We start from the raw sequence: 17,554 nt of genomic DNA on the forward strand, positions 1-17,554 counted from the left end.
TGGTGATTAAATGTACAAATATAAAAATGTTTTTAAATGACAGAAAACAAATGAATGTCAACATTGCAAGGTGTTGAAAACTAGGTAGTATGGGGGAAAATACAATCAATGAAAACTAGAGTCTATAGTTAATGGTAACATTGTGACATGCTTCCACTAATTGTAACAAAGGGAATATATCAAAGCTAAATGTCTATAAGAGGGGGATATAAGGGAGTGATATGGGGTTTTTGGTGGTGCTGTTGTTTGATCTTTTCTTCTGTCTTTTGTATTTTTATTCTTCATTTTTTTTTTTCTCCTTTTCCTCTTTCTTCAGGAAGAAATGGAAATGTCCTCATATAGACTGTGGTGGTAAACGCATAATTATGTGATTACACTGGGAATCATTGTTTGCTTACTTTAGGTGGATTGTATGGTATGTGAATAAAACTGTTTAAAAAAATAAACAGAGGGATACAAATGCTGGAGAAAATGTAGAGAGAGGGATGTACCTATTCCCCATTGGTAGAGAGGTAGAATGGCAGAGCCCAACTGGAGGGCAGTGTGGTGATTACACAGGACTAACATGGTACTGCAACCCCATTACTGGGTATATACTTGGAAGAACTGAGAGCAGGGACATGAGAGGACATTGCACACTAGTGTTTATGGCAGCAGAATTTATGATTTGCAATGGATGGAGGTGGCCTAAGGGTACATCAATAGATAAAACAGAATGGTGAACTGTAGTGTATACGTAAAATGGAATACTGAGCAGCTGCAAGAAGAAATGAAGTTCTGAGGTCTGCCACTAGGTGAGTGAACCCTGAAGACAGTATGTTGAGTAAAATAAGCCAGAATAAAAAAGACAAATATTGTAATGCCTTACTAATATGGAATAACTATAATGTGCAAACTCTGAGAATTGAATCTGAGAGCATAGTTTATCAGGGAAAGGCTTTTTGTAAAGGTTCCTAGATTGTAAGCTCTTATACAGCAGTCACAGCTATTCATGAGTTGTAACAGTTGTCTCTAAATTCTGAGATATTGAGCTATTTGTATATAACCTGGTCGGATCCTGGAATTTCTGGTTTCTGTGTGACACCTGAGACTCAGAGGCAGTGTTCAGCAGCTATGAAAGTCAGCATTACCCCATATAGCAAATATTAAAGAAGCTGAAAAAGAGACCAGATTTCAATTAGAGATATGAATGAAACAGACTTGATTAGAACCAAGGTAAACCAGACTAAAGGGAAAAGGACGATATTGACTATGTTTTAAAACCTCAACTTCTGTGTGAGACCAAGAAAAGAGATGTTTATTTGGTGCAAAAAAAATCTATATTTTCTGTAGCACGCTATGTAAGTTAACTTGAACGGTTTTTTCAAACTTAATTACATGGAACCTTGAATAGGGGATGAGACCTGATTGATTTGTACAGGTCAGTGTGAAACCTTGATATATCCCAGAGTAACTTGGGCAGAGAATAAAAAGTATTTGCAATGTAACTATATGATCATACTGTGAACAGTTGATTGTATACCATGGATGACTGTATGGTTTGTGAATATATTTCAATAAAACTGAATTTAAAAAAAAAAAAAAAAAGAAAAAAAGTATTTGCAATGACCCTTGATGGCCTGGGGAAAAATGTGGAAACACTGAACTTCCCCACCTAGGGAATTCCTGATATTCTCAAAAGCACTGGGGTCTACCACTGTGGTAGGCTGTCCTCAATCTTGGGGCTTGCCATTTTGAAGCTTGTTACTGTAAAGGAGAGGCTAAGCCTATTTATAATTGTGCTTGAGAGTCCCCCTTAGAGAGCCTCTTTTGTTGCTCATATATGGCCCATCTCTCTCTAAGCCCACTCAACAGGCAAACTCACTGCCCTCCCCCCTAGATAGGACATATCTCCCAGGGGTGTCAACGTGGGACATGACTCCTGGGGATGAGCCTGGACCCAGCATCCTGGGACTGAGAAAGCCTTCCTGACCAAAAGAGAGAAGAGAAATAAAACAAAATAAAGTTTCAGTGGCTGAGAGATCCCAAATGGAGTCAAGAGGTCATTCTGGAGATTATTCTTATGCATTACACAGATTTCACTTTTTAGTTTTTACTGTTTTAGAATAGCTAGAAGGAAATACCTGAAACTGTCGAACTGCAATCCAGTATCCTTGATTCCTGAAGACAATAGTATTACTATATAGGTTATATGGTGTGACTGTGTGATTGTGAAAACCTTGTAGCTCACACCCCCTTCCTCCAGTGTATGGACAGAGGAGTAGAAAAAAGGAGGACAAAAAGTAAATGAATAATAAGGGGTGTGATGGTTAGGTCCATGTGTCAACTTGGCCAGGTGATGGTACCCAGGTGTCTGGTCAAGCAAGTGCTGGCCTAACCGTTACTGCAAGGACATTTATGGCTGCTTAATAAACCAGAAGCTGGTTTATTAAATCATCAGTCAATTGACCACAGCTGTGACTGATGATGTCAATGAAAGGCGTGTCTTCCACAATGAGAGAATGCAGTCAGTGGGATTTAATCCAATCAGTTGAAGACTTTTAAGCAAGACACATAGAGGACCTTCACTTCTTCGGCTGACCAGCAAAGAGTTTCCTGAGGAGTTCATTGAAGTTGCCAGTTCCATTTCCTGAGGATTTCATCGAACACATTCATTGAAGTTGCTAGTTTGTTGCCTGAGGACATTGAACAACTTCATTGGAGTTGCCAGTTGGCTGCCTGCCCTATGGAATTTGGACTTGTGCATACCCACAGTTGCGTGAGACACTTTTATAAATCTATATCTCTTGTTGATTCTGTTTCACTAGAGAACCCTAACTAATACAAAGGGAACAAAAGAGCATGAGATGTTTTGGGTGTTCTTTTTTATTTTTATTCTTATTTTTAGTTTCATTTTTTGGAGTAATGAAAATGTTAAAAAACTTGATTGTAGTGATGAATGCACAAGTATATGATGATACTGCGAACAACTGATTGTATACTTTGGATGACTGTATGGTGTGTGAATATATCTCAATAAAATTGGATAAAAAAAAAAAAGACAGCAGCACCAGCAACTTCTAAATAAAATGAAAACAACTGATATAAAAATACAATCTAAAGCCCAACAAACAAATCCCCAAAACCACATGCTTTTGTGCAATGAAGATACAAAGTAGAATTAACCATATTTGATGGTAAGAATTCAGATGACTGATGCACACTAAAAATGAGAACTAATGTAAGCATCTTCATTACTTACCTCTTGACTTTATCATAGTTCTCTTGACGGTAGTCACCTTGTTGAATTAACTGTTTTGTGTCCGCTAATTCTAAGGCCAAACGTTGACATCGAATTTGAAAATCAGAGCAGTTTCTTCGCTCTTCCTCATATTTCTATAAATCAAAAAAATAATAAAATATTTAAAACTAAATATAGTTGACAAATTCTGCACTGAATTCTTCGGGTAAGTTGTGAAAGTTCTTGTAATTAAAAAAATGCTCATTTTTCTACTTTCTATGTTTCTCATAGAAAAAAACATGACAATTATGCTTTTTAGTTCCTGGAATAATATATAACATGACTACAAATGTTTAATGACTTTTTCAACATTTACTTGACTGACTATTAGATGTTAAAGATATAACATAAAAGAGACCCTATGTGTTCTTGGGGAGGTCACAATTTAAGAGATGAAGAGGCACATGAAGAACAGACATCTGCAATAAAAAATATTTACTGAAAGGATTAATTTAACAGTTTTGACTGTGGTTTTCAGCCAAAAAAAAAAAGGAATTTTGTGGCATTCACAACACATTTCTAAGTTGATCTCCCCTCTACTCACCATACCAGTAATACCTAAGAAAGGGATTACTAACATATGAGGAGAGTGGTGGAAGTGAAAACCTTAAAACAGATGGCAAGGTCATTTACAATCTGGCCGTGCTTACAAAAAGCCTTGTTTTTCACCATTCTTCATGTTCACATTTCACCCTCCAACCCTAATGATCTAACATATCACGCTTCCTCTAATCTCCAAGTTTTTTGAGCATGCTGTTTCTACTGCCTGAAGTCCTGCATATAATCTGAGTATCTGCCGCCTTCAGAGCACTGATCTCACTAGTAGTATCAATTTAGATTTCTATGTACCTCATGTACCTCACCAGAGTGCAAACATCTTAAGGGCAGAGACATTATTTTGTTCATCACCGGATCTCCATCACTTTATGCAGTAGCTGGCATACAGTATGAATGAAATAAATGCATTTGAATAATTAGAAATAAATGAATATGGAAACCAGGAGGGTAAGCAGAACACAGAATTGCATTTCTACTCATTTTCTTCCTTTGAACTCGTCATATTTTGCAACCATCAACTCCACCCCAAAACCTGGCATGTTAAATACAAGTCAAGGAGCTGACCAGCTAAGTGTGGTCACATTCATTCCACAAATATTGACTGAATTATTTCTAATTCTGGTCCTGGGCTAGGCACTATAGATACAAAGATGAGTAAGACAGTTTTTGACATCTTTATTAACATAACTGTGAAATGTTTCCTCCCAAATTTCTATTAAAGGGCTGTGTGAGGAATGTAATCATGGTAAAACTGCATTCAGCATGTTTTGCTTTAGTATAGTATTATGTTCACCTTCTACAATGAGCGTCTTTATCATAATAGAATACTGCTATTGGATTTATTACAGGATTAGAACTCAGGATACTCTATCATCTCCCCAAATGTCATCACATTAATCATTTCAGAACTAAGTCCCAGAAAAGGCTTTAGTTCCCCTGAAGAATGCTTTACCTTCTAAACACAGCTAATTACGCAGCTGTTTTAAAAAAAAAAATTACTGTGGCAAAATATATATAACAAAAATTTTAAGTGTACAATTCAATGATGTTAATCACAGTCAGTGTTGTGCCCAACCAACAAGCACTATCTATTTCCAAAACCTTTTCATCACCTAAGTAGAAACTCTGCAACCAATTCAGTAATAACCCCAACTCATCCCTTCCCCAGCACCTGGTAACCTCTAATCTACTTTGTCTCCATGGATTTGACTATTCTAGATATTTCATAAAAGTGGAATCACACAGGTATCAGAACTTCATTCCTTTTTACAGCTGAATAATAGGCCATTGTAGACATATGCCACATTTTGTTTACCCATTCATCTGTTGATGGACACTTGGGTTGCTTCCACCTTTTGGCAATGAATAATGCCACTATTTACATTACTATGCAAGTATCTGCTCAGGTCTGTTTTCAATTTTAGGAGTGGAATTGGTGGTCATAAGGTAATCAATCATGTAACTGTTTTTGGAAGACAATATGATGGAAGAGAATATGGTTAAGAAGTCAAGCACCAAAACTCAACTGCCTAGAATTGAATTACCTGCTGTAAGACTTTGGGCAGGTTTACCTCTCTGGTACATTTCAGTGTCCTCCTATACCTCATAGAGTTGGTTTTAAGGATTATGTGAACGAATACACATAAAGTGCTTATTAAAATGTCTAGCACATAGTAAGTGCTCAACTACAAACTAATATCATCATAATGCTTCCCTGTGCTTTGGCTTCCAGAGAGATCATAGCCAAATTTATAACTCAATTTAAATAACGGCACAAAGACCACGACAGAATCCTGAGGAATACATATATTTGAAGAATGGGCAAAAGACAACAAGTCTAAGCAATCTGAGGGAGTATTCACAGAGGCAAAGGGTAAGGCAGGTGTCTGTGTAAGAAGAGTGCATTAAGGAAAGCAGTCAACAGTACTAACTACTACAAAGAAACAGGAACTATTAAGTATTCAGGGTAGGTACAAAAGGTAGGCTGTCATAGACTAAAGCAAATATATCTGAGTACTCAGTATGTACTTGTTTTGTGCTACCTATTTTACATGCATTTAATCCTTAATCACTTAATTGTTAACTTAATCCTCAACTGTTTCTGTAGTTTAACAGTAAAAGCAGGAGAAAATACATGCGCTGAAGAAGAAAATAGATCCAAATGAGGGTTTTTAAAGATGGGACAAGCTTGAAATTTTCAAATAGTGATAGAAAGAACTAACAATAAGAGCAATTGATATTGTAGGAAAAGGGGATATTCAGGAGGGTGAAGTCTGTAAGAAGCCTTCCAAGGACCCATCCTAGAGCTCAGATATAGAGATTATCCTTAGATCAGAGGTTGTGCCCATAATGGCAAATTATTTTCCAGCTAATACAGAGTATTAAAACCTTGAATTTGAAAGTCTATATTGTGCATGTTTCTTTCCAATTTGCCACAGGCCATAGTACTACTGGCTACACTACTGTTTCACAGATTTATATTATCCATTTGGCTTCTAAAGGCATGTGATTTTTCTACCCCTTGAGAGCAAGACTCTTCCCACTATAAACAGTAAGAAAAAAACAAGCAAACAAACAAAAAATCAGAATGAGTATAGATGTAAATCTGTATGTAGATTGGTGACATGAAATTGTGGGAGTTCTCAATTATATATTTCCATTTTCTCAGTGAAACAGAATACCAAGTCATCTGCTAAGAGTGAGCAGGAAAATGAAAAGCTGGAAACGTTAGGAGGGTGGTAAATGCCCGAAATAACCTCTGTGGAAAATGAGAGAAGATTAGAAAAAATAGATTACAGTGCAATTGTGAAAGCCCATTTGAGATTACTAACAAAAATTTATAGTGCTTGTTACTGTGTATGTGGATTTTTTCCAGTAGTCCTCAGACAGTTGGAAAAATGAAGGATTGATCGTTTTTCAGACTGGTCTGATGAAAAGACAGTGGGAAAGGAATTAGAGAACACTGGCAAGAGAAAGGTTTAACACTGATAACACCATAAGGAGGGAAGAAAAAAAATTTAGGAAGGGATTGACAAATAAATTCATGGACTGGAAATTGTTAAAGATGAGTTGGAAATAAATGATTGAGAAATATAGAAATATAAGAAACAGTATGCTCAGGGAATCAAACTGAATTGATAACTTTAGAAGAAAATCCATTCTGGGTGACAAGAAATGAGTACAGGAGACTGAGTTCTCAAGTGGAGAAGAAGCAATCACTAGAGATGAGAAGATCAATAAAATGCAAGGCCAGGATTGTGCATACATCACAAAAGTAACCCAGGCAGAAAATGAGATGAAAAGGAAAACTAAATCTAGAGCAAATCTTTCACTAAATAAAGAGGAATGTTGCAGTGGTATGCAAGCAAGGGAAGTTATAAGGTAGGGTATCCAGATGACATAATGCCTGAAGCAGGAATTTTCATGAGAGGGTGGAAGTGTCAAGATTTAAAATGGGGCATATATAGAGAAGACATCAACCTCTGTCTCTAAAATATATGGGTATAAACTTCTGGTCCAGAAGAGCAGTTCTATATATATGAAGATATATATTAATTTTCTTTAAATATAAACATCATTAAGTATAAGCAGAAGTTCAGTATGGGAATGTATACACTCTATCAATACTTTCTTTAGGACTTTCCAATGGAAAATCTGCCCATTAAATAAAATTACTACTTTTGTATTTTGGGAAAAAAAAATCTGCTTCACTTATTATTAGCAACTTAAAAAGATGAAGGGACAGCACTGGAATATAGGAAAAGTAGCTTCTTTCCTCAAAATAAACCAAACTTTTTGACCATGTTAGGACTTTGTGGTTAAGGATGAATATAGTAGAAAAAATTATTTTGTACTACCCCTCTGCCTAAACTTCTCTGGGAAGCCTCTAACCCCCAACTCAGAGTTAGATGTTCATCTTGTATTTTTTCCACAGCACTTGGTTCTTATCTCTGTCAGAAAACGTATCACATATACTCTAAGCAGTACTTACTTGCCTCCCACCCCTTAATGAAAAATTTAAGGGAGTTTTCCGTAATCCTAGTACCTAGTTCTCTGCCTATTGTATAGAAAGTTTCAATTAATGTCCTTGGAAACGGAGTAGGATATTAAATAGACTAAAACAAAAGCAAAAAACTTAACTTTTTCAAACATAAAGAAGGGGACATGCATGAAATTTCCAGTCACCAGCCCTTTCTAATATAAAATTTTCTACATAATAGAAAATTGGGTTAATGGAAAGTCTCAATTTCCTTTTTTTAATAAAGAAAAAAAATTACACAGTGAAAATGAGGACAACTGAAGTCACTGAAACTTCAAATGTTTGCCAGCTTTCATGTATCTGGAACAGAGTTGATTTTGACTGCCAGGGTTAATGTCATCTTTTCTATTTTGTAAATTAGTCATATGAAGAAATAACAGAAGGCTACCTCTAGCCTGAGAAAAGCCAATCTGTTGCTGTAATTGCATGTTCTCTTGTCTTACCTTTAACCCTCCCCATTCCCCTACAATTACATGACTTGGACCTCCTTGAACACCTGTCTTATCTCTATATACCCAGTAATCCTTACATAGTAATTACACTGGAAATTTTAGCAGAATGAACTAATGTTGAAATATGTATGGAATATGCAAAACTAGCATTTAAAATAACTACCTCAATGTGTAGAAAAAGTGATGGCAAAATTTAATAAACATTGAACAAATCATCAATTTTCCAAATGAAATTCTAGAATACTACCATGTATCTGCAAATAAAATATCTCATCTGAAACAATAATATTCTATATAACATGTATGTAAACTATTCTCAAAAACTTTGAGAAAGGTAGCATGAAGGGGACTTCTGTTACTTGATCTGAGTTGTGATTAAAGGGATATTTCACTCTGAGAAAATCTATCAAGCTGTACAATTACATTTTTTATATTTGTATTATATTCTTTACGTATGTTACACTTAAGCATTTAAAAAAATAAAGATAAGAGGCTTCAAAGGGAAAAACAATAATTGGGGAGGAGTTCTTCAAGGATACTTATATTAGGAATAGAAAGGGAGACATGTGAAAGTCACATCAAAGGGGAAAAGCAGCAGGATGGAAAAGGGTGGTGGTGAAGAGACACTTTTACTTTTTATTTCATATACTTCTCCACTGTTTCAGCTTTTCTGCAATAAGTATGAATCGTTATTTTTAAGATATTATATTTAAAAACCAAAACACATTATTTCTATTTATTTTTGTATCCCTTGTGATTAGCCTCGTGTTTGGTAATACTCAATAAATAATTCCTGAATGAATATATAATTTAAATTTCCTGAAACTTTAAATAAATTTCTAAGAATGAAATATAAAACACTTTTTCTGAGAAAAGTTGAATCTTATACATTTGATTTTGCTTTAAAGTTGACTATTTGATATAAGAAACTGAAAATGTTACAATATATAGTGTTTTGGCTAAGTTATTAACTATTAGACTTTACATTTTTTATAACAAGATGTCTTTTCTTCTAAGCTTCTTGTTTCCAAATAACAGCAGCTAAGCACTTGGATTTACAGAATTTCGGAGATGAAAGATACCCTGGAGATAATCTACTATAATCTTATTTTCAAGATAAAAACAATAAGGCGAGGAGGGGTTAAATGATATGTACAAGATTGCAGAGCTAAGAGAAGTAGAGCTAGAATCTAGGATCTTGAATTTGTACATAGTTCATTCTTAATTTCAATTCCTGTTCTTTAAATAATCTATTCTGTGGTAACTCTAAAACCACTGATTGTGAGTTAGTATTATTTACTGCTCAAATCCAGGGTGTTAAGAAAAACTTCAAATGCAAATTTTGTGGGTTCAAATATGACACGCATAAATTCAAAGTTAATTTTGGACCCCCTTTAAAACAATCACTACAACTATTCCTTAAATACATATTAAAAATAATTTGACAGATAATATTGAATCTAAATGTTTTCTACAAAATGTAAAATGTTCAAAGATGCAGTTAAACACGCACATTTTAAACAGTCAGCAGCTGTTTAAACCAAAAGGCAATTACTTTGGATATAATGAATTTCTAAGCATCACTTAAATATCTTGGCTCTCAAATTTTGTAAACGGAGAAGAAAGTGGCAACCTAAATGTCAAGAAATCTTTAATAAATGAAGTGATCTCCTTCCTGTAGGGAGATTGGGCAGGTAAAGAAACGAAATAAGACATAGTGACATTTACCTTAATGTTTAAAGAAGCAGCAGTTCACAGGAATACCAGTTCAGTGAATAAGAAATGGCTCAGTTAGCTATTCTGGGAAAGTGAGAATTCACTCCTTAGAATTCCCACAAATTTCAAATTAGCAATAATCTAATCCAAGCAACAAAATACTGAACAGAACAACAACAAAAAAAAACTAATTACTCTTTGCATGTTATATATTGTCTTTTTAAATAATAATAGAAGTCTGTATTGCTGCCAGATGCTATTTTCATTGTTGTTATTGATTTAAGATCTTTAAGAAATACAGTTTTTAAAAAGTTTTGGCTTCCTTTAAAATCTTTTTTTAAAAAAACGCACAACTGAAGTTTTAAAAGTCTACTGTGGCTTAAAAAGAAAAATAAATTTAAATACTTTTTATTACATGCTAATTTTTCAATTCTATCTATTTCAATAAACAAACAGTATATAGATCAAGAGAACGAAGTAGTTGTAATATATCTGAATTTAAGCCAAGGTATTTCACAAGGTCTTCATGAGATGTAAAATGATGATATACCACCTTGGGCCACTGGATTCAAAATCTCACCTTAAAACCTAATAAAAACCTCAAAACTTGCCCCTGAAATTCAAGGTTACTGGATGTACTTAAGATTATAAACACATAACTAAATGAAAAGAAAAAAAAAAAGGAAAAAAAAAGTCATTACTTGCACTTTTATCTGTAAGTCATTTACATTATTTGTAAAAATTTAATAGATTTGTGAAGAAGTAACAGGTTGTAGAGGTGTACTGCTACAGCTAGTGTTATTTCCATTGTAATCTTTGATATGTTAATTAAAATGAATTGATTTTATTGTGAAGATAAGAAATAATATTAATAATATATAAAACTAAACATGAAATTTAATTAAGAATTCAGATTTTTTTCTCATCTCAATTAAAAAAAGTTCTTTTTCTTCATATGATGTTTCCATGGCCCCTGAACCAGCCACATTAGAATCCTAGGTTATTAAAAACTGAAATTCCGAGATCCATCACAGATGATAATCAGAGCCTATAGAGGTGTCATGAATCTAAATTTCAAGCTTATTCACTTTAATTTAATGTGAAGAGGGAAATCTATTATTGTTTACTAATGATTTTGTTAAACCCCCTAGGATAATTATAATTGATGGATTCCATTATAAAAATATATCTTATTACAGAATTTAAAGCTCACCTTTTGGGCAGGATAAGAAACTTCAGAAAGCAGTTAATACTTCCTGAAGTAAAGAACCTTGAGTAACAAGAATGCATCATTAATGAAATACCTCATTTTTATACAAGTCCAATTAACCAGATTACTTACATTTGAATACTTAGGATGAGCCTAAGGTTAGCCTGCAGAATTTTTCTTAATAAATGTAACCATGCTTTTAAAGAAGGAAATTATCTTGAACAAAACAGAGTTCTTATAAGAGAAAAAGGTTTCACAATTTCTACACTAAGCTTAATAGCTTCAATAATGCAGATTCATTAATGCCTTACACTATATTGTTAGCATTTCCTTCTTTAAAATGAAAGAAGCATGCCAAAATAACTCTACAATAGCAAAACAGCTGCATGTGACAGACCAAAATTCTGAACTGCTATAAAAAGAATTCATAAGTAGCAAATAAAATTATCTATAGCACTTATAAAAACATTATCATACACAAGCTCATGTACATAAGCTCAAAATATCCCATTTAAAATTTTTAAATTTCCTAATTTAAATTAAAGGATGAGTCTTATTTTCCAGTATTCGTATCTAGATATTATTTCCAAATAACTAAAGATCTGGAAAAAAATTAAAAATGAAAATCCCAAAAATCTATTAAATTGGACTTCAGGAAGAATGACTTCTTTTTTAGAGTGACTTCTTTTTTAAAGGTCAAGAGTCACATTTATTAAATTACTGAAACAGTTCTCACCTTATATTTACCATGAACTAGCAAATTATATGTACAAAAGTCGTGCTCAATTAACTGTGGAACTGTGTGGCTTCAACATTTCTGAATATTTTATTAGTCATAATCCTGAAATCAGTGAATAATGGAGAAACCTTTGATCTGAAGAATACATATTATGCCAGAAAAGTTCCAGTTTTAGTCATTCTTTCTCCCAGTTACAGATTAACTGAATTTCATTAGGAAAAAACAGTACTTTCTTGGTTGTAGGCAGCTGACACAAAATAAGGTTTATAAATGGATATAAGGTAATTTAATGTAATGCTTTGGCCTCTAGATCAAAATTGAAAATATTTTCTGAGTAGCTCAAAACTTACTAAAAAATCGATGGGCATATGCTGCCCCCATGTGGTAAAATGGAGAAGACAAATTCAAACCATGAAGAGTCTTAGGGTAAAATGGAAAGTTTCTTTTCCTAATTTTTAGCCTCAAAACTTAGAAATGAAACAGAGGTAATCATCTACTATTTGCTAGTCAGCTCTTACATGGCGTGTGCCTCATTTGGGTCGCTAGCAATGAGGAGGGAGTATGAGTATTTTAAGAGAATGAAGAACAGGTCCAGAGTGGGGGTGATCAGGATGACAGAACTAGAAATTGTTTTGTACGTACTATAAAAAAAGAGGACTAACAATTTTTACTTCCTATTCTTGGAACCCAGCCACCATGCAACAAGAAGCCCATGCCACATGGAGAGGTCACATGAAGGAGAAGCAAGGTGTACTGGTTGAGAGCCCCATCTCAGCTCCAGCAACTATAGCACCAACCTTGTCATGAGAATGAACTATCTCGGATGGTCTAGCTAGGTTGAGCCCCAAATACTATACAGACCTAGCCACCATCAGGAACCCAGCTGAGCTTAGTCAACCCAAAGAACCATAAGAGAAAATAAAATGATTGTTATTTTAAGCCACACACACACACACACACACACACACAAGAAAAAAAATTACATACATTACATACATACATTTACATGGGGGAAATATATAGTGAAATCTTCAATTTTCACTAATGACTACTAATGTCTTTTTTCTCCCAGTTCTCTGATTTCCCCTTCACATGCCCTATTCTGAAGTGAAGCTTTTAATCAAGGTTGTAAATAACACTGGGGTACATAATACTGATGTTCTTAATGTTGAATTTGCTTTAGCTGTATTTATCCATCCATACCCCAAAAATATTTTGTCTATTTGGATCTATGTTGCCTCCCTCATATGCAACAGATAATTTTATTTCATTGTACTTTTTATATCATGTAAAATTTATAATTGGGATATGAGAATATTTTTTCCATATGTATAAAATTTATTTTTTTTGTTTCAACTTCAAGAATATTTCTTTTTTAATGCAACTTTATTAAGATATATTCACACACCAAATAATCCATACAAAGTATACAATCAACAGCTCACAGTATCATTATATAGTTGTGCATTAGTCACCACAAATCAATTTAGAAGATTTTCATTACTCCAAGAAAATTAAAAATTAAAAAGAACATCCAAAACATCCCATACCTTTTATCCAGCCCCCTCCCCCCCTTTTTTAAATTGCATTACTCATCTGCCCATACCCCGGATAAAGGGAGTGACAGTCACAAGGTTTTCACAATCACATGGTCATATGATAAAAGCTATATAAGTATACAATCATCATCAAGAATACAGTCTACTGGATTACAGTTCAACAGGTTCACCTGTTTTCTCTAGCTATTTTAATACACTAGACACGAAAAAGGAATATTTATATAATGCATAAGAAGAACTTCAGAATGACCTCTTGACTTTTTGAAATCTCTTAGCCACTGAAACCTGATTTTGTTTCACTTCTTTCCCCCTTTTTGGTTAAGAATATTTCTTAATGATACTGATCACACCAGAAGAAAATATATTTGCAAATAAGAAAATATATTTATCATGTTTTCAAACTGTGGGAAAAAAAATTCAAGAGACATAGCTCACAAATACCTTCGTTTCTCTTAGTAAACCACGATAGAGCTGTCATTATTGCTCTCATTTTTGAGACGTCTACATTTTTTGCCATCTGCATTCTTTTAAGTTTCTATCAGTTTATTACTTGTTCTATGAAATAGTGGTAACTTCTTGTATTTGTCCTGAGTTTATCTACCTTCAATACTCACCTCACCTGCACTGCGATTTTGTGAACTTTAATCACATTTTTCTCAGCTGTTAGTGTCTGTTATGGATTGAACTGTCTCCCAGTAAGATGTCCAAGTCTTAACTCTCGGTCCTGTGGAACAGGATCTTTCAAGATGTCATAGTTACGACGAGGCCCACTATAAACCTGGTTGTGTCCTCATAAGGAGAGGAAATTTGGCCACAGGGAGAGGTAGAGACAGAGGGAGAAAGATGACCATGTGATGGAGGCAGAGATTGAGTTTTGTCACAAGCCAATAGATATCACAGAATGCAGGCCACTGCCAGAACCCTAAAGACTTCAGAGAAAGCAAGGCCCTACAGACACCTGGATTCAGTCTTCTAGTTGCCAGAACCACGAGATAATCAATTTCTTTTGTTTAAGCCAACTGATCTGTGGTACTGTGCTGTAGCAGCTCTGGCAAACTAAGACAGTGTCCATCTGAATCTTAATTTCAATACCTTTTAATCTTTTATATCCTCACATAGTAAATTCACCCCCATCAACTATCAGATTTTAGTTTCTATATTCTGAACTTCACAGCTTTACATGGAATTCCATAATTGTTAACTGGTAAAAAGTATAAACAACAAAAATTATAAACAGTATTCCAAAAACTGCGTATTTTGTTCAAAGGCATGATAATATTTTAAATTTTGTTTCTAATATTTTCCTTAAATATATCTGTGCAGGTTTGGATGTATTATGTCCCCCAAAATGCCATTATCTTTGATGCAGTCTTGTGCCAACAGGAAATGTATTGGTGTTGATTTGGTTGGAGATTTTTGATTGGATGTTTCTGTGGAGATATGATCACTCAACTGTGGGTGAGATCTTTCATTGGATAATTTCCATGTAGGTGTGGCCCTGCCCATTCAGCATGGACCTTGGTTAGTTTACTGGACCACTACGTAAGCTCAGACAGAAGGAGAGAGCTTGCTACAGCCAAGACGAACACTTTGAAGAATGCATAGGAGCTGAGAGAGGAGCTGCAGATGAGAGAGAGTTTGAAGACAGCCGTTGAAAGCAGACTTTTGCTACAGAAAAGCTAAGAGAGGACAAATGCCCCAAGAGCAACTACGGGTGACAATTTTGAGGAACTGCAGCCTAGAAAGGAAAGTCCTGGGAGAAAGCCATTTTGAAACCAGAACTCTGGAGCAGACACAAGCCATGTGCCTTCCAAGCTAACAGAGGTTTTCTGGACACCATTGGACATCTTTCAGTGAAGGTACCGGTTGTTGATGACTGACCTTGGACACTTTATGGCCTTAAGACTGTAACTTTGTAACCAATAAAGCCCCTTAAAAAAAGCTGATCCATTTCTGGTGTTTTGCATTCCGGCAGCATTAGGAAACTGGAACAATATCAAACATCACTCATACTGATATAAAGTAAAATAGGTTGAGAAAAATAGTCTCCAATGAAGGCAAAGTCATTTTTTGGTTGGGGAGGGGAGAGTCTCAAAGTCAAACATACTACTACATAGACTAGATTTTGTTGTTCTACACTTGCACTTAAAACAAACATATAAAGTAGTTCTGCTTTTGGTAATGGCCCAGTAAGTAACCATCTGACCAATTCTGATGCAGGAACAAGTATAAATTCTGGACAAAATATAAAAACAGCTACCTGACGGCACAAATGAGTGACCAAATTCAGGCATATTCTAGAGGGAAGTCCATCTACTCACTCATATGTGGAAGAAGGGGATAGCACTCCTTGAGTTTCCTGGTTTTGGGTTTTGTTTTGTTTTGTTTTTAATGGCTTTTAGTGTGAGGCCAGGCCCAGTCTGTGCCACATTCAATGGAGAAAAGTGCTATAGAAAAACCTTAGTCTTTTTAGTTTGGAGTATCAGAAGACAGAGTTTGGGGCAACCACAGCTGCTCAAAAATGAGCGGTGAATTCCAGAGGATGCCAGAGAAGGGGAGCTCTGAAATCTATGGATAATCTCTGCCCAACTGTGACTAATCTCTGAACAATACATATGTAGGGCAGAGTCCCAGCAGCCTACTAAGGCTAAAAGAACTGAACTGAAATTTAAGCTGCTGCCCAACAGACACAGTGTACAGTCTGGGTGCAATCAATTTAATTGTCTGCTAAAAAACTTCAGTACTCTCTAGAGGAATACAACAAAATCCAAAGTCTTGACTACCTAACATACAAAATATTTGATCTAATTTTACTCAATGATTTTAAAAAATGAATGTAAAGTTACACAACATGTAAAGAAACAGAAAAATGTGACCCATTCTTAAAAGACCATCATCAGAGACCAACTCCAAGTGTGACCCAGATGTTGGAATTACCAGACCAGGATTTTAAAGCAGTTATATTAACCATCCTCAGTAATAAAAAGGAAAATACACTCACAGTGAATGAACAAATATACATCTCAGCATAAAAAATAAAGCTATAATAACTTAATTTACATAAATATACCCAAATAAATAAGAACTGAAAAATCCCACCCAAAACAAATGAAAACGTATGTCCACACAAAAACCTATACTCAAATGTTTATAGCAGCCTTAATTCTAATTTCTACAAAGTGGAAATAACCCAAATGCCTCAGCTAGTGAATGGATATATTTATATAATGGAATATTACTCAGCAATAAAAAAGGAACAAACTACAGATATATGAAAAAATGGTCTGGGGATTTCTCACAAAAATCAAACATTTCTCACAAATTAAACATGACTGATAGGTGGATACATGGATAGATATGGAATAAAATGTTAATGGCAGAATATGAGAGACAGAAATACTGGAGTTCATTGTAAAATTGTTTCTTTATTTGAAAATTTTATAATAAAAAAGAAAAAATTTCCACTGTCTCAGGACAGATCAGTTTTGAACATGCTAATTTCAGGAATACAAACTGACAGGTTATAAAAAGCAAACACGTTAGATCAGTCCACTTATTAACTTCTGAGATCTTCCTCTAATTTGCCCTATTATTTTGGCATTCTACTACTGAGAAAACTTGTTTATTTGCAAACTCAACACCTTCCTTTGTATTTCCTCTCCAACGTAAAGTATTAAAATGTTAAATATTGAATAAGATTGGACTTAGTTATCTCTGGAGAATACTATTTCCATTTCTCATTGAATAAAGTTCCCTTTTATTCCTACTTTTTGGCTCTCATCCTTGAACCACTAAAGAGAGAGCAATTCCCTGAGAACTCATAATAACAAATCTTAAAAAGTATATGTTCTGGTTTGCTAATGCTGCCTTTTTGCAAAATACCAGAAATGGATTGCCTTTATAAAGGGGGGTTATTTGGTTACACAGTTACAGTCTTAAGGCCATAAAGTGTCCAAGGTAAGGTGTCAACAATCAGGTACCTTTACTGAAGGATGGCCAAT

The 17,554-nt window shown here is 34.6% G+C and overlaps 1 protein-coding gene across 4 annotated transcripts in view; it reads right to left on the reverse strand.

Moving 5' to 3' along the window:
* The window catches only part of PIBF1 (progesterone immunomodulatory binding factor 1), a 360,124-nt gene that overhangs the window by 277,569 nt on the left and 65,001 nt on the right, over positions 1 to 17,554 (reverse strand). For all 4 annotated transcript variants that reach the window (XR_005211082.1, XM_037799988.1, XM_037799987.1 and 1 more), the window contains one exon: positions 3,242 to 3,375. Coding sequence is in view for 3 of the 4 variants with exons in the window: in XM_037799988.1 (XP_037655916.1) it covers positions 3,242 to 3,375 (134 nt within the window). In the remaining variant the exon portion in view is untranslated. The remainder of the gene's footprint in view (positions 1 to 3,241; positions 3,376 to 17,554) is intronic.

This window comes from Choloepus didactylus, chromosome 12, assembly GCF_015220235.1.
Source record: "Choloepus didactylus isolate mChoDid1 chromosome 12, mChoDid1.pri, whole genome shotgun sequence".
Lineage (NCBI taxonomy): Eukaryota > Metazoa > Chordata > Mammalia > Pilosa > Megalonychidae > Choloepus > Choloepus didactylus.